This window comes from Felis catus, chromosome C2 (genome assembly GCF_018350175.1).
Source record: "Felis catus isolate Fca126 chromosome C2, F.catus_Fca126_mat1.0, whole genome shotgun sequence".
NCBI classification, from domain to species: domain Eukaryota; kingdom Metazoa; phylum Chordata; class Mammalia; order Carnivora; family Felidae; genus Felis; species Felis catus.
Window position 1 is genome coordinate 121,821,554 of NC_058376.1, and position 25,310 is coordinate 121,846,863.

At 44.2% G+C, this 25,310-nt stretch overlaps 1 protein-coding gene across 18 annotated transcripts in view; it reads right to left on the reverse strand.

The window, feature by feature from the left end:
- Positions 1 to 25,310, reverse strand: part of ZBTB38 (zinc finger and BTB domain containing 38) — a 171,036-nt gene that overhangs the window by 14,427 nt on the left and 131,299 nt on the right. For 12 of the 18 annotated variants that reach the window (XM_019810630.3, XM_019810629.3, XM_045037513.1 and 9 more), the window contains one exon: positions 15,752 to 22,335. The exons of 1 other annotated variant lie outside the window; for it this stretch is intronic. In XM_019810630.3, coding sequence (XP_019666189.2) covers positions 18,751 to 22,335 — 3,585 coding nt within the window. In that variant the 3' untranslated portion in view covers positions 15,752 to 18,750. Of the gene's footprint in view, positions 1 to 2,644; positions 2,780 to 3,947; positions 4,343 to 14,232; positions 14,457 to 15,751; positions 22,336 to 25,310 lie in introns of those variants that run through there. 5 more of the 18 variants (XR_006585447.1, XR_890744.4, XR_006585448.1 and 2 more) reach the window with 3 other exon arrangements.

A 25,310-nucleotide genomic window follows, 5' to 3' on the forward strand; every position in this document is an offset into this window, starting at 1 on the left:
AACAGGCTCCAGGCTCTGAGCCATCAGCCCAGAGCCTGACGCGGGGCTCGAACTCACGGACCGCGAGATCGTGACCTGGCTGAAGTTGGACGCTTAACCGACTGCGCCACCCAGGCGCCCCTAGATACACTTTTTAAAAAATTTAATGTTTATTTATTTTTGAGAGAGAGAGGGAGACACAGAATCAGAAGCAGGCTCCAGGCTCTGAGCTGTCAGCACAGAGCCCGACGTGGGGCTCGAACTCACGAGCCGTGAGATCATGACCTGAGCCGAAGTCGGATGCTCAACCGACTGAGCCCCTAGATGTACTTTTTTAAAGTTTACTGATTTAAGTAATCTCTACACCCAGGGTGGGGCTCAAACTCACCACCCAGAGTCGCAACTTCTACCAGTTGAGCCAGCCAGGCGCCCCCCCCAACCCTATTTTTTAGCATCACGTAAGGAAGGCAATAAAGGCAGAACTTTGAATAAAGAAAGGGGAAAGCTGTGATACTTTACACATCTAAATTAGTGATTATGGGAATGATCCAATTTCTCATCTCTCTCCTGCTAGAAGCTCTTCTACATCTAAAGTCGAAGTTTTAGGGGCACCTGGGAGGCTCAGTCAGTTGAGCTCAGGTCATGATCTCGTAGTTCGTGGGCTCAAGCCCCGTGTCGGGCTCTGTGCTGGCAGCTCAGGGCCTGGAGCCTGCTTTGGATTTTATGTCTCCCTCTCTCTGCTTCTGTCTCTCTCTCTCTGAAAAAAAAAAAAAAAAAAAAAATTAGAAAAACTTTTAAATTTGAAGTTTTAACTTCAATGTCAATGAGATGCTTGTAAATGTGTATTGTTTTCTGTAGGTGATATGCAGTGGGAATGCTGGTACCCCTGTGTGGATCTTAAGAGTTCAGATTCATGCCTTGAAGTTGTTGGCTCCCACTCTGGAGCCAGGAATGGTCAGAAAGATTCAGAATAGTCCAGATGTTTGTGAGGGAGCAAGCTTCAGGGGACTCCTGAAGCGGGAGCAGCTTGCTCTGGCCAGTTGGGTTTATCTCGGATCAACTTCAACACAAAGAACCCTAAGGGTATCAGACGGCAGAAGTGGCTCCAAGAACACTTACCTCATCTCTTCCACCCCAGGGGGCACGGGAGTGCGGTTCTAAACAGCACAAAGGGAGCGTCGGGCTCTGTGCTGACAGCTCAGAGCCTGGAGCCTGCTTCAGATTCTGTGTCTCCCTCTCTCTGACCCTCCCCCGTTCATGCTTTGTCTCTCTCTGTCTCAAAAATAAATAAATGCTAAAAAAAAAAAAAAAAAAAAAAATTAAAAAAAAAAAAAACCAAAGGGAGTTTGTTGGCACACGGAAAACCTAGGAGTAAAATTAACTTCAGGTATGGCTGCGTTCAGGGCTCAAACAATGTTATCAGCACCCAATTTCCCTCCACTTGAGGTTCTTACACCGTATCAGTTATAAATTCAGGAGCTTCAAGGTGGCCCCACAAAGCTCAGCTGCCAAGAAGAATCCAGTATCTCCGGACTCTATCTTTTCAGCTCCAAGTCTCCCCGGGGGTAGAAACAGACCTTCTCTCCTACAACTTTCCTGGGAATCTTAAGTCTCATTGGCTCTGGGTGAGTCACATGCACACTGCTGAGCCAATCGCTGTCACTGCGGAAAATGCAATTGATTGACTTAGGCCTAGGTCACATGCTTCTTCCTCAGACCTCTTCCCAGGCTAGTGGGCGGCTTCCTTCCTCTCACTGGGGATTCCTGCTGCCACTGTACCCCTGTACCTCCTTCTGGTTTTTCAGGACCATCACACATCTGTGGCCCGGTGGCTGTGAGGTGCAATTCCATGGCTGCCGGGGTGGAGAACAGGCCATACAATATATCTTAATGGCTTGAGAGGTTAATATTCTCACTTGGCCTCTGAGGCTGGCAGCATCTTAGCCCCTGCCAGTATATAAGGTGGGTGCTGTCATATGGCAGGTCAATAGTTTGTTTTTTTGTGTGTTTTTGGCCCTACTATTCTCTCCCCCATCCTATAGATGCAGTTTCTTCCCCTCCACCCTTAATGGACAGATGACCACTCGTAGCATCTCGTGCCACTACAGAATGCTGGCAAGTAGGTCTGATGTATGCAGCTAGTCCAAGGCTAGCTATAGGCCCATCGGCGGCTCCTAAATGCCCCTCATTCTTTGCAGGCAGTCAACAGGTGCCTTCTCTTTTCACCCCTCTCACTGGGTTGTCTGACTCCATGCCATACCACAGCACCCATCCCTGCATTACAGGGGTCTTTGCATATTACCTCAGGCCACTGTGTGTGTGTTTACCTGTGTGTGTGGTGGGGTCGCTTCCTAGTAATTCAGGCAAGAGGCAGACATAACTGGTTTATGGGATGGGCTACACCTGGTCAAGTGCAAACCAAGGTTGAAGCAGAACCCGATGTTCTGTGTTTCAAGTTATTGCCCATCTTATCCTGAGTATTAACTTAATGTTAAACTAAAAACTCTTAGGTTTGGGATATGAAAGGGTAGGTACTACCTAGAAAAACTGTTGATAGCATGCACACACTTTTGTTATGGCAACACTGACAGTTACTTCCTTCAATATGCAAAGCAGGGAGCAAGTGAATGGACAGGAGCTGGAAGAAGAGTGGGCACAACCTTACCGGGATTGGCCTCCTGCCTGGGCTGCTGCTAAATCACAAGCTGGAGCGTCAGTGACCTCTGCTGGCAAGATTTTTTCCTCGGCTCTGCAGAAAGGATGGAGTCCCCTCCACGGTTCGCGTGTCCGGTTCAGTGTTCTTGAGAGAGAAACCATGAGATTTATGCCTATGGGGGGTAGGGCAGACTGGGCTTTCATGCTAAACTTTTCCTGGGGGTTGGAGGCTACAGCAGGCAGCAATCTAGGCGCAGATCCTACCCCAGCCTCCGTCAGCCCTCTGTCAAACGCTGACAGCTTGTTTACGTTACTCGCTTTCCAAATATAAACATGCTTTCTTTTTTAAATAAATATGCTTTCAAAAAGAACGCATTCAAAAACAAGTTTCGCATAAACAGGTTTATAAACTGTCTTAAGAACATGTTTGCAAATTGGCAAAGGGAGGTGGAAACAACTGTCAAAGCAAGGTCACTTTTTAATGTGTAGTATGTGTCGGGGTGGGGGGTGTGGGGGTGGGTTGAGACATCCTTTCCCAGCACCTTCCCAAATCGCACACCTCGCCACGTGCCATCTCATGCACAAAAACATGTGAAACACTGTTGTGGGACAAGGCCTGAGCCTGCCTCTAAGCCAGGCAGACCTTTTTACAACTGTCCAGGTACGTCCGTAATCGGAGACTTGGGGCTGGAAAGCTGGATGGCGAAGTCGAAGCCATCACGACAGGTCTCGAGGGTCATGCTGATACAGTCACTGACTAAGCAGCTCTTGCCCCTGCAGGACCTCGTGGTGGGCACTTGACCTCTCCTAGCCCACCCTCCCTTCTCTGAAGGTTGCGTTTCCGGTTAGGATCGGGCCTCTGCAGCTATCTTCTGACAGGGCTCTGTCCCTTTAACCAGAGCTAATTGGATCCAGACTAAACTGACCAAAGGGAACCAATTTCTTCAACGGGGGTTGGGGGAGGGCAGGAATCAGATATTCTTTTCCAGAATTGGCAATTAGTGCACAGGGACGGCAGTCAGTCTCTGACGGACGCTTTGTGAGGTCCCGTGGGCCTGGCCAGCACCTTGCACTGCGGGCAGGGAGACACAGAGAAGGCTGGGAGCGCAGAGAGAACGAATTAAGGTGGCACGAAGGGGGCTCAGAGATGAGGTGGAGGGCTTCCTGGTTCCAACTTTCATCCATCCATCTTAGGTTCTTCCCTTGTTTCCTTCCCACATCCCATTTTTGCCTAAACAACAAAAGACCCTGAAGACAGAGGCACTTCTGTTTAGTTTGCATTGAATACAGAGCAAAATGTTCTGAAGACTTACGCTTGAGAGCTCAGAATTTGAATTATGTTGATTCAAGCTACCAGGAGACTCAGAAGGGATTGGAGCTTCTGTTCACTGGATTTTCTAGATGAGAGTTAAGCAGAAAACTCTCTTCCTGTTTGTTTCCATCTTTGTTATAAAAGTTGGTCTAAAATGCGCGAATAAAGAAAAGATTGGAAACAAATGTAGGACACTTATTAGAGAGAGTACAGAGTACGATGTAGGCATAACAAGAAGAAGACAGACCCCCCCGTGTCCCCCGAAAGGCTCTCCATGATATTGGAGATTATTGGATATTATTATTGTTAAATAAATTAAGTACTGAATGCTATGTGTAGCGTTCTCACATTTGTGTAAAAAAGGAAGGAAACAAAAATATATAAGTTTGTATAATATATATAGCTAATATATAAAATATACATATATGCTTGGATATGCATAGGATGTCTGTGGAGGACTACCCAAGATCTAGAACAGTGCATGCCTCCTGGGAGAAACCTTGGGGCAGAATGCGAGGGTAACTTATTTTTCTCTGTGTCTCCTTTCACTGTATTTGAAAAAAATTTTTTTTTCTTTTACCATGTACCAGCTCATTAAATACGTACATAATGAATAAACACCTACCAATGCATTAGCCTGCTTTCCCCTTTTATTAAGCAGAGAGCAGTCATTTCTGTTAACCAAGGGAATTCCTGGGCTCACCTATTCTGATGTGTTTGCATTCATCAGTGAAAGTCATTGAATGATCAAACATAAGCGGTGAGGAGTGAAGGCTGGGTGTTCCTCGGGCAGCACGGGCAGCACGAGTGAGGCGGGGAGTGGAACAGGCAGGGGTGTAGTTGCAGAGGAAACAATATCCCAGCTTGAGGACCTGCTAGTAAACTGAGTTCTCATTTCCTATGTAGATTCTCATCACTGTGAGTGGTGAAGTCCTTGGGCACGGGCCTTTCTGCCTCTATTAAATGGTGAAAACAATACTTTCTTTCCCGGTTCTTGCTCAGATGGAAGCATTTGGCACAAGTCCCTTGCTCAGTTAGTTTTAGCCAAACACAGTGTGTTCTGTGGTCATTTTGATGGACTTTTCTTCAGCATGTCCCAGAAGGAGGGGCATAAAACCTCTATTAGTAGAGATTACGATGATGTTGGATGTTCTGGGTTTGAATTCAGACTCTGCTGGTTAGAGGAATTCAGACTCTGCTGTTTATTATTAGATGTGTCTCGGGGCCCCTGAGTGGCTCATTCAGTTAAGCGTCCGACTTCAGCTCAGGTCACGATCTCGCGGTCCATGAGTTCGAGCCCCGCGTCGGGCTCTGGGCTGATGGCTCAGAGCCTGGAGCCTGCTTCCGATTCTGTGTCTCCCTCTCTCTCTGCCCCTCTCCCATTCATGCTCTGTCTCTCTCTGTCTCAAAAATAAATAAACTTAAAAAAAAAAGTAAAAAAAAATAAGATGTGTCTCTGTTCTCTTTGAAGGTTTTGCGGGGAGTGGGGACTTTATTCCCTTCAGCATAGGCATCTTTGCCGTCAGTTGGAGAGAACCAGTCTGAGACTGAAGCCAGTAGAGAGGAAAGTAGAGCAGAGAGAAATGGGAGACATAGGAGAGACAGAGAGAAAGAGAGAGAGAGAGGAAAGAGACAGTACCATTTTTCTTAAGCCCTCACATCCTGCTTTGCTTAAAGCCAACTATTCTGTCCGTGGCAGCTGAGAGGGTCATGGCTCAGTTTCCTTGCCCTTGTGCTGAGAAGTAGAAATCCAGTATACTAGAACAAGGTTATGTGTTGCCCACCTACCAGCCACACCCAACCTGATCGATATGGCCTGAAGGTGGGGCTGAGAAGCGAGGGAGAGGTGATTTCTAAAGGAAATTCAGGTGCTTTCACCATCAGACTAGAAGAGGACTCAGCAGGAAACCCCAGAGATGTCTACCAGGAAAACCCAGAGCTGTCCACCACACTTAGCAGGACAGATGGGGGCTTAGTTCTACTTCTGTTGTGGCTGCTGATGCCCCCTCCCGTTCTGAAGAAACTCTTCCCCATTAGGGTGACCAGTCATCCTGGGTTTTCCAAGACTGACCTGGTTTAAGCACTGAAAAGCCCCGCCTCTTGGGAAAACCCTCCTTCCTGGACACACAGTGACAGTTGGTCACCCTGGAATGGAGAATCAGCACCCTTAGCAGAGGACTCGTGTTTGGCATTGCTGTGCTGATGCTGGAAACACAGCTAAATCAGGAAGCTCTGGACTCTGCCTGGAGGAGCGTGCCGTCTGAGGGAATTGAAAGGTGGAAAGGTGGAATTGAAAAAGGATTTTGCCAGAGAGCTGTGGGGCCGGACTCAGGCAAAGGCAAGCTGAGGTCTGAGGGTTGGTCTCACAAAACACCTGAAGGAAGAAGCTTTCTTTAGAAGGGACTTTTGACCTAGACACTGAGAAATGATCATGTCTGTGGGTGGGGGCGGAGTGGCGTGAGAACGGACCTTTCAATATTGCTAGGAACTTGTACTCAGACACAGTGTGATGAAAAGCCAGATACTCTGGGGAGTGGTGACAGCCCCCCAAAGTTCAACAAGGTCAAAGGCAAGAGCACAGATGGAAGCCTATGCAGTGGACTCTCGAACAATGCAGGGACTGGGGACCTGACCTATGTATAACCTTTGACTCCCGAGAAACTTAACCACTAAGAGCCTACTGTTGACCAGAGGCCTCACTGATAATATAAACAGTCAATTATGTATATGTTGTAGATGTATTACATACTGTATTCTTATAATAAAGTAAGCTAGAAAAATCTTATTAAGAAGACCATAGGAAAGAGAAAATACATTTATAGCACTGTACTGTATTTATAAAAAGAATCTGCATATAAGTGGATTCACACAGTTCAAACTCGTGTTGGTTGAGGGTCAATGGTAGTATATCATGTATCTAAATTTGAAGGTTATAAGTCAGGTGAGTAAGCTCTTAATTTAATATGCTCTATTCTCGTCCTTTGGTAAACATACCTTCCTAACAATCTGGGAGGCCAGGTTTGGATTTAGAGGACCCAGTCTGTGGTGTTCCTGACTGGGGTGAGACAGCATGAGAAAGGCTGGGCCCAGGGTGTCCTTGTATTTCTTCTTACTCTCCGCCCTGCTCCTTCCCACACTGCCGGGGCTTTGGGCACATACACATGTGATCTTGAAACTTCATCACAAACTCCGTCCACATCCCTTGCAAACACCTGCTCCTTGCCTGTCCCTGGGGTCTAGGGGAGTGACCCTGGCAGGGAAGAGATCCGAGCAGGTCCTGCAAGTGGGCAGAGAATTCTCAGGTCCTGAGCACTCTGGGTGGGTACCTCATTGTTGGCCCTGCATGCAGACTCTGCCTGGAGGGAGGGGGGACCTCCGGAGGAGGGCCAGGGTGGGGCCTTCCTGCTTAGGTGTAAGGATGCCACTGAATGGTGAGGAGTTCCCAGTGGCTGGAATGTGGCCACAGTCCACATGAGCACTAGCAGAGGAGGCTGGTTCCCATTATGATGACAAAAATCGTGGCCCTGGGTTTCTCTTCAGGAAGAGAAACATCAGAAATGAAGGGATCTGACCTGGGAAATGGCTTGCTGCTCTTCCCACTATAACCACATTTACACAGATATTGGGCATGTTCCAGTTAAGGTGTGGGATGTGGCCTTTTAGCCTCGTAAAACTGAGAAGCTAGAAATGAACAGCACCTAAGCTACACAGTATCTCAGCTGGCCAGATTTCGGGAGAGAAACTGGCCAAGCATCAGAGCTGAGTCAGCTTCTCTCTGGCAGTAGCCTATCGCTTATGTGAAGTGAGTAAATTTTTGAATTAGAGATGGCAATTTCTTTTAGATGGCCTTCCTAATGGAAGATGTTCTTCCATCAGAGGGTCCGCAATGTATAAAAGTTAAGTGATGACCTAGATTTTCAGAGCATTATACATTAGACATTATACAACGGGGGGGCACAGAAGGGGCATGAAGATCCTTTCGGGGGTCAGTCTATATCTCAGATTCGAATTCCTTGGTCCAGTCATAGGCTCCCCCCATATTTTAACCTTTGGAGTAGCTGACTAAAAGTTTCAGATTTTGATTAGTTATAAGAAAAACAAACAAACAAACAATACACCCCTCCCCCACTCCTCGCTATACTTCTATTCTTTCCTGATTGGGTAGAGGCAAGCAAAAGTATGAAGTCTCCCATTTGCTTTGGGCCACGCAAGACTCCATTTTCACCCCCAACATGAAAAGAGCCTTGTTTAGATAGTCCTTGAAATTTGACTCAATTTGTACCCTCCTCATTTATTTCCATTTAAAGTATTTTCAGAATTTCTTCAGCTCTCCCAAATCCTTGACAGCTAATCCCAGGAACTCTCTGGTTCTACTACAAATAATGCTGTGCTCCTACCCACCACAGCTGTGTGGTGAGAGGAGGTCTGTGCTCTCGGGCTTCAGTGCCCTTTGCCTCTATTAGCCGGCTCTGGAACTCACCTGCCGGGGAACTCTGCTTCTCCACATACCAGCTGTATGACCTTGGGTAAGATAACTTCTCTGTGCTTGGTTTTCTCATTGGGGATTAGCTCTTGTAGAATAGCTTGTCCCTAAAGATGCCTGCCATCAATCCCTTCCCTCGTTGTATGTGCCTACTACTGCCCCATTGAGAAGTATAGTCCATCCCTCCACCCTTGAATCCAAGCTGGGCTGGGACTGCTCGGATGCCCAGGGTGGTCAAGACTTTAGACGATGCCACCATCTGACTGTACCTGCAAGAGGGGCCCGCTCAGCTGATCCCAGTCAAACCACAGAACCATATGATCCGAGAACACTGTGTATGGCTGTTTTAAGCCACTAAGTTTTGTGGCACTGTACAGCAAAAGATAACAACATTAAACGTTGATGGGGATGATAATATCAACATCTATCTCACAGGATTGATATGAGGATTAAATAAATTAACATTAATTAGATGCTTAGAAGAGTGCCTGGTCATACAGGAGTACACCTTGGAGATATTGTGGGTTTGACTCTAGACCACCACAATAAAATGAGTATCACGAAAAAACAAGTCAATTGAATTTTTTGGTTTTCTAATACGTGTAAAAGTATGTTTATACTATACTATAGTCCATTAATTGTGCAATAGCATTATATTTAAAAAAACCGATATACAGGGGCACCAGGGTGGCTCAGTTGGTTAAGCGTCTGACTCTTGATCTTAGCTCAGGTCTTGATCTCAGGGTTGTGAGTTCAAGCCCCACATTTGGCTCCATGCTGGGTTTCGTGAAGCCTACTTAAAAAAAAAAAAAAAAAAAAAACAACCCCAAAACAGTGTCATGCCTTCATTAAAAAAAAATACTTCCTTGCTAAAAAAATGTTAAGCCTCATCCGAGCTTTCAGTGAGTTGTAAACACTGATCACAGATCCCCATAACAAATATAATAATGAAAAAGCTTGAAATATTGCAAGAATTACCAAAATGTAACACAGAGACACCAACAGACTTGCTCAATGCTGGGTTGCCACAAACCTTTAATGTGTAAAAAAAAAAAAAAAAACCCAAAAATGCAGAAAGTGCAAATCACGGTGAAGTGATGCGCAGTGAAATGAGGTCTGCCTACACGAACTGCCACAGAAGAACACATTGACCAAAAAACAAAAAACAACAACAAAAGAAAGACATAGGACTCGGGGTATTCGAGTCTCAAGCTAATAAACACTCATTTTGAGGAAAGCACAGCAGTTGTCATTGGCCCAGTCCCCCACCTTCCAAAAAATCTCTTAGTCCATGTGGAGTCAGCTGGGGGTGGTGAGAACCATGTCCTGAAAACTGACAGGTGTTGGCCCTGTGTCTCTGGGCCCCTTGGCTTCTCTATGCTCTGTGCCCACAGCTCTCAGATGAAGACAATAATCACTGGCAACACAACAGGATGATGGTGAGAGACAAATATGAAAGTAGTTGTAGAAGAGCCTTCAGGCCTCCTCCATTTGTGTGTGTCTTATCAGACACTGAGGTCTGTACTTCCTTATATTAAACCCAGGCTTTCTAGTTCTTGGCTACCACTGAGTCTCTCGCCAATACCCTCAACTTTCTTGCCTCCTCTTCCTTTGTTTCACCCCACGTGGTGGAATCCTGGTCTCCAAGCGTCAGGTTCCACTTACAGCTCCTTTTCTCTCTCCTCTCTCCTTCCTAGCTCAGCTTCTGGAAACAAGAACCCTTGCTGACTCTCTTCCTCTCTGCTCCTGCATCTGCCCCCCCCCCCAAGTTTCCACCTGTACCACCACACTGAAACTACTCAGCAGGCTCATACCGGCTCTCACGAGCCAACTGGAGTCTCTCTTCTCAACTCCGCATTCAGTGACATCACGTTGGCAGCTTAAAATCATCCATGGCAGGAGTGTTTTACACGACAGACATTGGCAAGTACTATAAATCCGGCTTTCCTGCTCTCCAAGGTGATGGTTAACTGTTTTACCAGTATATCGCTCCCAGTGACCTTCTAGTTGCTAAGTGCAAAAGGGCACTTTCCAGATTTTCTTTACTCGGCTTTATCTTCACTTGACACAATTGATGATTCTCTCCTTTCTGAGAGGTTCTTCATCTCTGGCTGCCTAGATGCCACTCCTCCAATTTTCCTCCTACTTCTCTGTTCCCTTCTCTGTGCCAGCCTCTTACAGACTTTTATTTACTCATCAAATATCAATCACCAAATATTGGTGTTTTCCAGGATTCGGTCTTCTTTTGCTATACAAGCTTCATAGGAGACATCTTACATTCCCATAGTGTCAACAAATAGGAAAACAAAAGGTTATCCTTGACCCCTCCCCAGCCCTCACTTCTCCATATCCATCCAGTATCAAGTTCTGCTGATTTTGTCTCCTAAATAGCACTCATTCTCTCCTCTTTTCTCTCATCTTCACTGTCAATACATAACCCACGCCACCATCATCTCCAGTCTGGACCACTGCAACAGATTCCTGCCTGCTCTACTTCTGGCCATTATTGTCCTCTGTGTCATTCCCCACAGTTCAGCTTCGGTGACATTTCACAATACAAAGCTGATTTAAAAAATTCTTCTTGTCCCAACAATCCAATGGCTCTCTGCTGCTCTTAGTGTAAGATCCCAATCCTTAGCATGACCTGAGGGTACTGCAGGGTATGGCTTTCAGCCTCCAGTCTCCTCTCAGACCCACCTCTCTAGCACTCTGGCCACCATGGCTTCCAATGCACTGTGTTCCCCTAGAAACAGACTTTTGTACATGCTATTCCCTCTACCCGGAAAGTCTTTTTCTTTTTCTTTTTCTCTCTTTCTCTTTCTTTCTTTCTTTCTTTCTTTCTTTCTTTCTTTCTTTCTTTCTTTCTTTCTTTCTTTCTTTCTTTCTTTCTTTCTTTCTTCTTCTTCTTCCTCCCTCCCTTCCTCCCTTCCTCCCTCCCTCCCTCCCTCCCTCCCTCCCTCCCTTCCTTTCTTTTTCTTTCTTTCTTAAGCTTATTTACTTATTTTGAGAAGAGCAAGAGAGAGAACAAGCAGGGCAGAGGCAGACAGAGAGGAAACGAAAGAGCATCTCAAGCAGGCTTTGCACCGACAGCATGGAGCTGGATGTGGGGCTCACCGTGAGACTGTGACCTGAGCTGAAATCAAGAGTTAGACACTTAACCCACTGAGCCACTCAGGCGCTCCTCTCCTCTTTCAACTTTATTCCTTTTTCAGATCTCATTCAAAAGGTACTTCCTCAAGGACGACTTCCCTCGAACTTCCAGACTAGCTTAGGCCCCCTGTTAAATGTCCTCATGGCACCTCTTCTTCACATTACTTACTGAAATTGTAATTGGTTAGCTTTTTGTGTTCCCCATTAGATCATAAGCTACAGGGACAATTTGTTTTTTCTGTTTTTGTATTCCCAGCACCTAGCTCAAATATGTTTTGAATGAATGAAACACAACTTTCAGCTTCATACCCAAAGCCAGTCCCCCTTCCGAACTTCTGGTCCACATAAGCTAGTGGTCTACAGGTGACTCCACTCTTCTAATGACTCAGACCCAAAACCTGGGAGTCATCTTTGACCTCTCTGTTTTTCTCACCTCCTGGGACCTAAACCACTCATAAATCCTATCAGATCTACCTTCAAAGTACATCCAGTATCTCAGACAGTATGTACCTCCTGATGGAAGAACATAACCCAACTTAGGAAGCTGTCTTGTTAATTCCCAGGCTGTGACAAACTCTTCAGGACAAACAACATAATTTCTTCAAAAATATATTGCAAGGGAAGAAAAAATAGTTTCTTCACTGCATTGCAGTGAGAGTCATTGGTTACTTACATTTTTTTAAAGTAGGCTCCACACCCAGTGTGGAGCCCAGTGCATGGCTTGAACTCACAACCTCAACATCAACACCTGAGCTGAAATCAACAGTTGGACGCTTACACTGTTGGTGGGAATGCAAACTGGTACAGCCACTCTGGAAAACACTATGGAAAATAGTTAAAAAAAAAAACAACCAAAAAACCCTAAGAAAAGAACTACCCTATGATCCAGAAATTGCACTACTAGGAATTTATCTAAAGGATACAAACGTGCTGATTCGAAGGGGCATATGTACCCCAATGTTTATAGCAACGCTACCAACAATAGCCAAATTATGGAAAGAGCCCAAATGTCCATCAACTGATGAATGGATAAAGAAGATAAAGTATATACATACAATAGAGTACTACTCAGTGACGAAAAAGAATGAAATCTTGCCCTTTGCAACAATGTGGATGGAACTAGAGTGTATTATGCTAAGCAAAATAAGTCAGAGAAAGACAGCCATACGGTTTTAGTCTTACGTGGAAATTGAGAAACTCAACAGATAATCATAGGGGAAGGGGAGGAAAAATAAGATAAAAACAGAGAGGGAGGCAAACCTTAAGAGACTCTTCAATACGGAGAACAAACTGAGGGTTGCTGGAGGGGAGGTGGGTGGGGGTATGGGTTAATGGGTGACAGACATTAAGGAGGGAATTGTTGGGAGGAGCACTGGGTTCTACTCCTCCTGAAGCCAAGGCTACACTGTATATTAAACTGACTTGAATTTAAATTGAAAACAATTTTTTTAATGTTTATTTTTGAGAGAGAGACAGAGACAGAGACAGAGAGACAGAGTGTGAATGGGGAGGGGCAGAAAGGGAGGGAGACACAGAAACTGAAGCAGGCTCCAGGCTCTGAGCTGTCAGCACAGAGCCCTTAAGGGGCTTGAACTCACAGACCGTGAGATGATGATCTGAGCGGAAGTCAGAAGCTCAACCAACTGAGCCACCCAGGCGCCCCAGAAATAATAATAAAAAAAAGAATAAAGTCACTCACAAACAACAACAAAAAAAAGAGTTGGACACTTAACTGACTGAACCACACAGGTGCTCCAGAGACCTTCTTCACTGACCTGCAGTCTCTTCCCTATACTGCAGTGACAGTCATCCTTCAAACACATTAGATCATTTCCTTTTTGTTGAAGCCCTCACACGGCCTCTCGCTTGGATCTTCTGGAACCGCTCTCTGCCCTTCCCTCCTAGCACTCAGCTGCTCATCTGCTCCCCCATCATCTATCTGTGTGAGAAATACAAAATCTCTGGCAAGGCACACGAGGCCCTGGTGTTGTGCCCTCTGTGTACCTCTCCTGGCTCACCACCCGAACCCCAGGCCTGCGGAACCACATGCACTCACCCATGCTCCTGTGTTTTAGCCACTCCTACCTGGACCTGCCTGCACTGGGAAGCCCAGGCTCAGTCAGGCCCAGCTCAGTGCCCTCTCTCTCAGAACCCAACATAATCCAATCTGGTTCTGAGCAACTAGGGACTCAGGGTTTCGTTTTGTAATCGTGCCTTGCCTCATCAGTCTCCTTCCCCGGTCTCTGGCTCCTCAAAGGCACAGGCTGCCTCTTGTAACTCTATAGCCCTGGCCTGGACACAACACCTGAGACCCCAAATTAAACATATTTTGAATAAATGAATTAAAATTCTCCATAAATTAGCACTGTTCCAGCTTTTAAATCTCCGTATACCTAAGTTTCCTATAACAAGAATAACATCCTGACCCCTCTGTGACATAAAAGTCATAGTTTTTAAAATTGGGGAAAAAAGTGCTCTTCACTTCTCAGTAAAACATTCTAAGTAACTAGAATTGAGGTCTTAGACATCAAGAATGAAATCATAATTTACAAAACCTTAAGAAATGTAATCATACTTCTGCTATAACCAGTTCTTCCAGTTGTCTAAACTTGGGAGAATTTCATTTTAAAATCTGCACCCCAAGCCAACTCACCTGCTCACTGATGACCTTCCTTGGAGAATCAGCATCAAGGGGAGTATACAGGGAAGGAGGAGTGGGGACAAGGCAAGGGGTTCCTCTCTCCAGAAGGGAGACTGATAGCCGGCCAGGATTTGGGGAGAAGGAAGGTGAAGAGTTCTCAGATATGGAGGAAATTGCCTCTGCAAAGAGCAACTGAGGGGAGACAGAGGGCGTGGGACCCGGTCAACCGGGGGAGGGGGGGGGCGCGGGGGGGGGGGGTAATGAGAAAAGGGGAAGGTGAGAAACAGGAGTAAAAGAACCCAAAGTGATTAATACAATATGCACAAGTAGGATTCCCTTGCAGGATTTGTTTTGATGCTTTTAATCGAGCTTTCTCAATTATTAAAAATTTGTTCAATATTTAATCTGTTTTGCTAGATAAGTGAAGTTAGTTTCAGCAGGCAGCAGTTATCAAATTTTTGATTTGGATTTGGTTTGGATTATCCTTCAAATACAAAACTGATGCTTACTGGCCAGACATTAGTAGGACTGGAAATTTGCGTTATTTTCCCTGTGTTGGTGATGGATTATGTTGCCTGAGCCACTGGCACTCCCTTTCACACTAGCTACTGTGACTAACTGCATGCATCTGAAGGTAATTAAAGTTAGGAATATAGTCTGTGATGAGGGGACATTTTTTATGTGAAAAATTAAAACAGTATTAAATATTTTACTCCATATTCTTTTTAATACCTTTTTAAAAATGTTTGTTTTTGAGAGAGAGAGAGAGAGGAAGAGAGAGAGAGAGAGGGAGCAGGGGAGGGGCAGAGAGAGAGAGAGGGAGACACAGCATCTGAAGCAGGCTCCAGGCTCTGAGCTGACAGCAGAGAGCCTGATACGGGCCTTGAACTCACGAACTGTGAGATCATGACCCGAGCCGAAGTCAGACATTTAACTGACTGAGCCACCCAGGCGCCCCAATTTTCCTCTATATTCTTGAAAAGAAAAAGTGTACAGATTTAAAAAATGATTTTATAAGGCAATATCCCAACATACAAGAGAAGGCAAACGCCCAGAGTGTAGAGGCATCAGAAATAAAGCAGCGGTGGTGTCAGGGAAAGCTGAGACCAGTACGGCCTCCTGAATGCCATCACTGTGACAGCTATCATCATAAAGCTGCATTCATTTGTCATGCCTCTTTGCCTCACTGCCCGTTCAGTTTACATGAAGTATTTTTCTCTAAGGTGTTGAGAAGAAACAAAAACATGGGCTTTGAAGTCAGGGAGGTCTGGCTTGGAATCCTGGTTCTCTCTGGTTGTGGGATCTTCTCAAAGTCACTACAAAATGTAGATAATGAAGTCTACTTCCCACGGTTGCTGGGAAAGACCTGAATGAAACAGCCCATGGGAAGAACCTTGCCAGATTCCTGGTACTAAGTGTAATTTGTTTCCTGAGGAGGAGTAGAGTAGACAGAACACTTTCAACGCTCTCTGATTTATCACAAGGTCAGGCCTAGCCAAGGCATTAAATGATAAGAAGACTTCAATCTCTCTTATTTCTGCTTTTTTTTTTTTTAATGCATATTCCATTTGAGTCCTAAGCATGTAAGTAGGTATCATGGAACGTAAACAAGTAAGGAAACAGAAATATATTAAATGAATAATATGTGAAACAATGCTGTGACTCACAAAGAGGAAATAGCCGCTTGACTGCACAAAAGAATTAACATTAAAACATTTAAGAGACTTAACATAGAATAAGCTATTTTAATCAAGCAAAACCAAATTTATATTCATTATTTCTAAAAATAAAATTAGACTTTTCCAACCCTTAACATCTGCATTTAATAATATCTTCTAACCAAAATACAGATGCTAAAACAGCAAATTACAATATATCTTGTACAGCATACAGTATGTTCACTGTTTACACCTACTTTAATTCTAGTTGGTCGTTATGTACTCAATGCATAAACATCACTCATGATAAAGTTTTCACAATTAACAAAAATGTGACAAGGCTGTCTTAAAACGGCTCTGCTATAAATTGTATAGAATATACAGAATTACAAAGTCAAGTATTTTTTTTATCAAAATATACACCCCTCCCTGAAACTAACACAAGCTATCAACATTTTAAACGAATAATACAATTATAGAAAATATTTGCAAAATTATTTTTTCATGTATAAATATTCTGCCATATTTACTTTGGTCTAGAATTATCAGCATACAAGTCCACTTAAAAAATTTCCACATGTAAGGGCTAGGAGACATCACTACATGGAATAATTTTATATTTGGAGTTACCTCAAATCAAAATGACTGAAATACACAGTAATTCTCTTTGATTAATAATCCCAATTGAGATAAAATAAATTAGTAGATCACCGAATTACCTATTCAATATTCCAATTATCAATTCAGAAATGATTTTCATAAGCCCTTTGTGACCATCTCTTTTAACAAAACCCAAATGAGTAGTGCAGGTATACATATATACAACGTATAAAATAAGGATGAATTTGCTTGCATTTCCCCATTTTCCTCTATTACATAATACTGTATGTAAGTAAGTGAAAGTAGATCAACAAAAGATAAATGCAGATGCAATATTGGGGTTACTTAACAGCAAAATACTACTGTATAAAAAGGTCAGCTTTGATCGTGTCCTTCTCTGGGTGTTTAAATGCTTTCTCGCCCACCCAAATCCGTATTAAGTCTTCTTCATGGAGACATCACAATACTTGAAGAGAGAAACTGGAGTCCTTTGAACTACTTCTTCATTATGGTGACTCTGCAACCTTGAATAACCTTGGGCTTCCATCTATCAAATCCCATGAACATGAATAGCTGTAGGTCACCCTTAAACCAGGTTCCAGGTCCTGCTCACACTGGTGGATCAAAGGGTAGGAATGTTTTCTCTCTCCCTCCTATTCTGGCAGTTTATAACCTAAGAATGATGAGTTCCAGCTTCCCAGAACCTAGTCCACATGATGGAACATCCTACAGGGCAATTAGACTTGGAGGGCAATGGTGATGGTGTGGGGCAGCATAAAAGAACATGAAACAACTTAAGTGGGTTTTTAGCAAGGGAGCCAGGTGTCTGCAAACATGAAGACAAGGCATCTGGCTTTGGGGATACGTTTCTGAGTCATATAAGTAAGTGATGGAATCGTATTACTCCACAGTCTATCTCTCCTCCAACCTCCCCCAAAACAAAGCTACTGTTTGAGGCAAGGAAGGTCATCGCTTCCTCTTGCCCACTCAAGTCATTAATGGGTGAGGTGGGAGGTGTCTTTCTGATGCCCTTTTGTTTTATATTAGTATATACTTGTGGGCTGCATAATCTCCAAGAAGGCTAATAATCACTGGGATTAGGCTTTCTGTCATTTTCAAGTGCCTGGGAATTCACCACCATATGCATGCTTTGCACTAAATTTCCTGGACACTCCTTCAGTGGAATGGGATGTGTCAGGTTTTAACTTAAACCCTGGAGACTGATTAAGTCTGTCTGAAATAGACCTCTACATCCATGGCCTTGTGATGGATGGAAGACTGCAGGGAGTTTCAGAAGAATTTGACCCTTCTTTATTTTCTGAAGTGAGGCCACTGCAAAGTAATATACAGCACAGGTGATCAGAGAAAAATTCTGGGAGGGCTCTCCCCCATAGATAAGGCATGACCTATTTTTTCTGTGACTGGAGTAGACCAGTTCTAGTAATAGCTCAGCCAGAACTTCAAGGGAACAGCATTCCATCTAAAAGCATACAACGTGCTCTTAAATCATATCAAGATGCTTTCTACTGATTTTTCCATTAGTCCTCATTATTTGCAGATCTATTGCTCGTCATTATAATTCTCTACAGGGGACATGGATAGTTAAAAGTCATAGTGATTTATATATGTATTTTACAAGGCTTGTGTTGCAGAAAAGTAGTTCTAGATAATGTATGAATGTCCTACTTAAGTTACTCAATTTCACACATATTTTCAGCTATAATATTAAATATTTCTTATATATCCACTAATTTAAACAATTTTTAATAGCGCAGAAGCTGGATGGGAAAAATGACTGTCATAGCTCGTTTACCTTCTAACGTATTTATGAAGATGATGTTTTCATGATATCCGACCCTCGTTTTCTCCAGTGACTAAAGACAGCTCAGCAGCCAGTTCCTATTAGCACTTACTAGAAAGTTCTAAATTAGGCTAACATTAGACTCTTTTTTTTTCCACTGGCAGAAATACCACAGCTAAGAACTTCATAAACTTCCACAAGATACTTGGGATACTGGAGGATTCAGCTATTTCATTTTTGTGCACTTTGCATGAAGTTAATGCTAAAACCCAAAGTAGATATTAGGATCCTTTTTCTGGAATTTTCACAAATGAGATTTTCTTTTTTACATTTCACTCCTTCATGACTGTTGTGTGAACAAAACAAAACTAAACTTAAAAAAAAAAACACACCAGAAGAAACAGCTAAAAACACCCCAAAACAACAAACCCACCAACTTATAGTTTTGAAGATTTTTCTAAGTATCGCCACTCAAAGGACATTTTCAACAATGGTTTGCACATTATCCTTTTGGTCATTGTCTTCTGAATCATTGACATGTGGGTTCTCCAGAGGATTTGAGTTCTCATGGCACATGTCACCTTCGACTTTCTCCCGCTGACTTGGGCTCTTGAATAAGTGTTTCTTCTGGTGCATTCCAAGGGCAGCAGCTGTTTTGCAAATTTTGGGGCACTGGAAGCAGGCATAGCCCTTCCCATCATGCTCCCAAATGTGCCTCTGCTCATGATTCCTTTTTGTGGAAAGGTACAAAAAACTCTGAAAGCAGAACTGACAGTGGTAACGCTTTTCGCCGGTGTGGATTCTTTCGTGGATTTTGAGCGTCTCGTTCAACGTGAATGCCTTGTTGCAGTACTGACAGATGAACTCCTTCACGCCCAGGTGGATGCGTTCGTGTTTCTGTAAGTTTCCCTGCACCGAGAAGCACCGCCCGCAGGTCTTGCACTGGTACGGCTTCTCTCCGGTGTGACACCGCATGTGCATCTTGAGCGTGGAAGGGCTCTGGAACTGCTTGGCACAGAACTCGCAGGCGTAAGGCCTAGCAGTGAGATGCCGGTGGGGCCTTCCTTGATTGCCGGCCCCCGAGGCTTTGTCTCCATCGCAGAGTTCGCACTGCAGCTTGGGCATCTCTTTATTTTCTTCTTCCTCAAAGGCCTTCTCCTGAGGAGCTTTCCCCACAGCGCAGTCCAGTTCTGCTGGGTATTTACACTTATTGCTTGGGCTCCTGTGTTCATGTTCTTTCTTCCAGTTGACCTTCCTCATTTTCCTCAACTGTCTGGATTTCTTTTTGGGTTTGTAGTTGTAGTAAGGGCGCCAAGGTTTGTCAGTGGAATCCTGGTCGCTGGCGTCATCGAACATCTCGTTCATTTCCACACACTCGGACTGGCAGAGCCCGAGTGGGCTGTCTCTGTTGGCTTCCGGGTCACTCTCTTGTGGCAAGGTCTCCTCCTGCACTTGATACTTGGGTCTTCTCCCTCTTTTATAGAACAGCTTAGATCCTAGGATGTGCCTTTTCACGATGGCTTCGTTTCCGATTTTCACCGTTATCTGGCAAAGGGGCGCCACGTTGCTGTTGGTGGAGGTTCCTGGCAGAGCAGGCTTTGCAATGTAGGTTTCAATTTTACTGGTTTCTTTCATACTTGCGGTTTTGCTCAATGACCCTCCAGGATCAGCGACGTATTTGGACTCCTCTGCTATCTCCCCCTTGTTACACGGCACGATCTTCTTTTTCTCCTTAATGCTTTTGGGTCTGCTGACGACCCTGACCGCTTTGTCAGGCTCGAGTTTGCTGTCGTCTTTCAGGGGCTGACTGCCTGCTGGGTCCGAAGGGGCTCTGTGGCTGCTGCTGGTCATGGCGGCAACGGCGTTGCTGTGCATTATCACTGATGAGAACTGGCTACTATGCACAATGACCGAGGGTGCTGAGCCACTGTAGCTGATCACAGAGGCTGCGTTCTCACTGCCACCACTCAAAGACGAAACAGGCACGTCCCCTGCTGGGAGGTCAGAGCTGACAGCATTCTCAGTGGAAGAAACCGACACCTCGGTAGAATAAAAGTTATTGTCGAGATCGACTTTCAGTGCTTCCTCTCCCCACTTGGTCCCCTCTGCGCTCTGTACGTTGGCAGAAGCGGGCATGTCCTGGCGTGCAGATGTTTCCAAGGGGACGGCTGGACTGCTGGTGAGGGTGTTGACGCGGTCTTGGAAATTCAGCGTCGGTAACTCAGAGCTGTGTGGATTCTGAATGACATAGGGACCAGATGCTGACGCATTCATCTGACTGCTTTCTCGAGCATTTTCATAGGAAGAATTTCGGTAGCTCTTATAAGGAGCCCTCTTGCATTTCATAGGCAGTAGCCTGTAAAGTTTATATGGATACACACTAGGCTTCAAGCCTCCATTTGCTGTTTTTTTACTGATGGAAAGTCTGTGATCTATGGCATGGAAAGACTTCTGATGGTTTTTGAGAATATAGTAGGTCATGAAAGTTTCAAGGCAGAAAATGCACTGATAGCGCCTCTCCCCTGTATGCCAAATTTCATGTCTTGTCCTGTACTCAGCCAATGCAAATACTTTGTTGCAGTAATGACACGGATATGTTCTTCTCCACGAGTGAACATTTGCATGTCTTCGGAGGCTGGATAAAGTCACGTAACTACGTTTGCATACAACACAGCTGTAGAGCATCTGCCCATTAACAAATTTAACCATGTGGTCCGTTTCTGGCAAGGTACTTCCGGTACTGGAAAACTCACCAATCCTGTTTTCAGAGAGCAACGGTTCTGGACCTGTGAATGAACTTCCATTCTGTCCGATGGTTGGATAGTTTTCTAAAAAGCGTTGGTTTCCTCCGGGAACAGGCATGTGGCTGGACCTCATACAAATCTGCTCGTGCCGATCCAGTCTGTTCAGGGTGCTGAACTGCTTGTTGCAGTACTTGCACACTAACGGCTCCTGGGTTGGCTTGTGGAGCTGCATGTGGGCACTGAGCAAAGTGCTACTGTCAAAGGACTTGGAACAACAGCTGCAGTTGTACACGAGAGGTGGGACCTCTGCCGTCGGCGGCCCCGGGACGTCAGAGGATTTATTTTCATCTTCCTTGGAAAAACGGAGATCTCCTTCGTTGTTGGGAGATTTTGAATGAGGAAGAACGGCAGGCAGCTCTGGACTTCTTTCCTGATTAACCTCTGAGCTGGTTGCTGGAGGGGGTGGTCTATTTTCTGCAGCTGAATCAGAAGCCTGGGGTATGGAGACTGTCTTTGGCTTTCGGCACGTTTTCGGTTTCGCTGCTAGAGCTTCACAGGTTTCTTTACCTGTTTTACCAGGCGAACTGCTGTCGTGCTCACGTACGGGCTGACTTCTGTATGCCTCGGCCACGGAGGAAACGGCATACGAGTGCTCCGCCAGCGTGCGGACGGGCTCTGCCTCGTGGCACACGTCAGTCCTCTCCAGGCAGAGGCTGGTGGTTCTCATGGAGTCAGAGACCTTTTTGAAACTTGCTCTCAAGTCCAGTGGAGAGAACATGTTATTACTATTTTCTGTTTCAATGATGGAAAATGCATTTGTGATCCTTGGCCCATTGGTGATGGCAGGTTCTTCGTGCCTTTTTTCATTTTTTTCTTCTTTAACCACTCCCTTTTCAGTAATGCAGAATACATAGGGACCAGGGGAATTTGAGAAGTTGCGATCAGTAAGGTCTTCCAAGAAGGATATTCCCAGCTTTTTCCCTGCAGCTGCAAGATCCGTGACTGTTTCCTGTCTCTTGACGACAACTGTGGAGCTGTAGATATAATTAAGGATCTCTGTAAACACTTCAGCTTTGAGATCATCCAGTTCCAGGACATGGCTGGAAATACAGATTGTATGGCTCCAAAAGATATTTTTGAAATAAAGGCTTGAAGCAGCCAGGACATTGCTGTGGGCTTTAAATTTGGTGTCTTCCACAATAATAGTGACATCGCATAAAATGCCCCGAATGCGCTGCTCATTTAAGATGGAGAGCACTGTGTCACTGTGCAAGTCGTCCTTGAGGTCCCTGGAAAGGGACATGACTGTCATCTGAAACAAGAGGAGAGAAATGGTCAGAGACCCTTCCAAAACTAGTTTCTTTCTTTCCTTCTTTTTTAAAGTAAGCTCTATGCCCAGCGTGGGGCTCAAACTCACAACCCCGAGTTCAAGAATCATATGCTCTACCAACTGAGCCAGCCAGGCGCCCCAACAAGTAGTTTCTTTATTTCTAGACAATTTTCAATGTTTTTGAAAAACTTTTTTTTTGTAGTACGAAAATACAGGTTTTTATCTCATTTGCTGTTACTTGCAAGACTTGGAGTCAACATTAGAAGCTAAATCTTGATCTCGCCCCAGCCTGTTTCTCATACCATTGCTAATAGTTGTTATAGTTGGAAATCCTCCCAGAACTCTTTCTCCAAAGCCATAGCTATATATACACGTCCAAATTTGGGAGAAGGAGGGTTCCCCCCCCAAATGTGAAGGGTCTCATCATCATTCAAGGCTGCTGCATTGAACTCCTAGAGCTGGGCAATGCCATGGTCCTGCCACAAACGTCCTATTTTCATAGATAACCCTGAGGACCCGATCCAAACATCATTTATGAAGCAGGAAGATGATTTTTTTTTTTTTAAAAGCTTTCCCTAAGTAAGCAGTACCTGTATACAGAGGTACTGCCCGCTCAGAGAAGAAGAACTGGAGAAGCCATTCTAATTTGTGGCTCTGAAAGGTCTCTCAATGGAAACCCTCAGTCTGCATGACCCAGTCTGACCACCAGGGGTTCCCTGCCTCTCTGCGTTACTAGCCATATCTCATACTTTCTCTAATTTCCCTTTTTATTACAGCCAAAGTAGATTAGGGTTTTCAAAAAGGGCTCGGTGACGTACTGAAGGCACACGAAAAAGAAACAATGCACAAAACCAAGAAAGCATGCCTCTGAGTCTAGTCTCATTGTGGTTTGGGTTTGAAGGTATCTCTTTAAGATCCTGATTTCAATTCCTTCAGACATATACCCATAAGTGAGATTGCTGGATCACATGGTAGTTCTATTTTTAATTTCTTGAGGAATCTCCATACCGTTTTCCATAGTAGCTGTACCAATTTACATTCCCACCAACAGTGCACAAGGGCTCCCTTTTGTCCAACCCTTTATCAACATTTGTTCTCTCTTATCTTTTTGATGGTAGCCATTCTGACAGGTGTGAGCTGATATTTCATTGTGGTTTTGACTTGCATTTCCCTGGTGGTTAGTGATGTTGAGCACTTTTTCATGTGTCTGTTTGTCATCTTTATGCCTTCTTTGGAAAAATGTCTATTCAGGTTCTCTGCCCTTTTGTTAATCGGATTATTTGTGGGTTTTGGTGTTGAGTTGTATAAATTATATGTTATGGATATTAACCCCTTATCAGATATATCATTTGAAAATATCTTCTCCCATTTGGCAGGTTGCCTTTTTGTTTTGTTGATGGTTTCCTTTACTGTGCAAAAGGCTTTGATTTTAGTGTAGTCCAACAGTTGATTTTTTGCTTTTATTTCCCTTCCCTCAGGAGACGTATCTAGAAAAATGATTCTATGGCCAATGTCAAAGAAATGACTGCCTGTGCTCTCTTCAAGGGTTTTTATGGTTGCAGGTCTCACATTGAGGTCTTTCATCCATTTTGAGTTTATTTTTGTACATGGTGTAAGAAAATGGTCCAGGTTCATTCTTCTGCATGTGGCTGTCCAGTTGTCCCAGCACCAGTAATTCCACTACTGGGTATTTACCCCAAGAAAATAAAAACACGAATTTGAAAAGATATATGCAACCCTATGTTTATTTCAGCATTATTTACAATAGCCAAGATATGTAAGCAACCTGTGTCTGCTGACAGATTAATGGATAAAGTAGATGTGGTACACACGCACACACAGGAATATTACTCAGTCAAAAACATGCATGTTGCCATATGTAACAACATGGATGGATCTAGAAGGTATAATGCTAAGTGAGATAAGAGAAAAACAAATACCATATGATCTCACTCGTATGTGGAATTTAAGAAATAAAACAAGTGAGGGGCACCTACGTGGCTCAGTTGGTTAAACATCTGACTCTTGGTTTCAGCTCAAGTCATGGTCTCACAGTTCATGAGTTTGAGACCCGTGTTGGGCTCTGCGCTGGCAGCACAGAGCCTGCTTGGGATTCTCTCTCCCTCTCTCTGCCCCTCCCGCATTCATGCTGCTTCTGTCTCTCTCAATCTAAATAAATAAACTTAAAAAAATAATAAAACAAGTGAACAAAGGGGGAAAAAGACAAACAAAAAAACCAGACTTTTAAGTACAGAGAGCAAACTGGTGGTTACCAGAGGGCAGGTGGGTGGGAGGATATATGAAACGGATAAAGGGGATCAAATGTGATGCGCAGTGAGCAATGTATACAATTGTTGAATTGAAACTAATATAACACTGTGTGTTAATTGTATTTCATTAAAAAAAATACTGAGTCTAGTCACAGGTTCCTAAATTGGCACAATTTAAAGACACAGTGGCTCTTGTTCTGGTTCAAGGATCTTATCTCTGTTCTTCCCGGCACCTAGTTCTTGGTATTTTCTCTATATATTTTAAACCATAAGCCTGGAATGGCCAAAGCCTACCAAATAATATTCTAGTAAGAGATAGTATATTATATAAGAAATACATAGTATGTTAGTATGTAGGGATCTAAATTAAATTCAAACGTAACCTTACTCTGTGTCATGTATTATGTTCTGTTTCATTTTAAAAATGCTAATAGCAACTCACTCAACTAATTTCACTATACACTAACAGATCGCTTCTGCAGTTAAAACCAAAAAAACCCCTTTAGTCTAAAGGTCATACTAACGAGCTGTTCATCCAGCCTATCTCTCTCTCTTTTTTAAAATTTATTTTGAGAGTGAGACAGAGAGAGAGAGAGAGAGAGAGAGAGAGAGAGAGAGAGAGAGAGAGAGAATCCCAAGCAGGCTCCACACTGTCAGCACAGAGCCAGATGTAGGGCTTGATCTCAT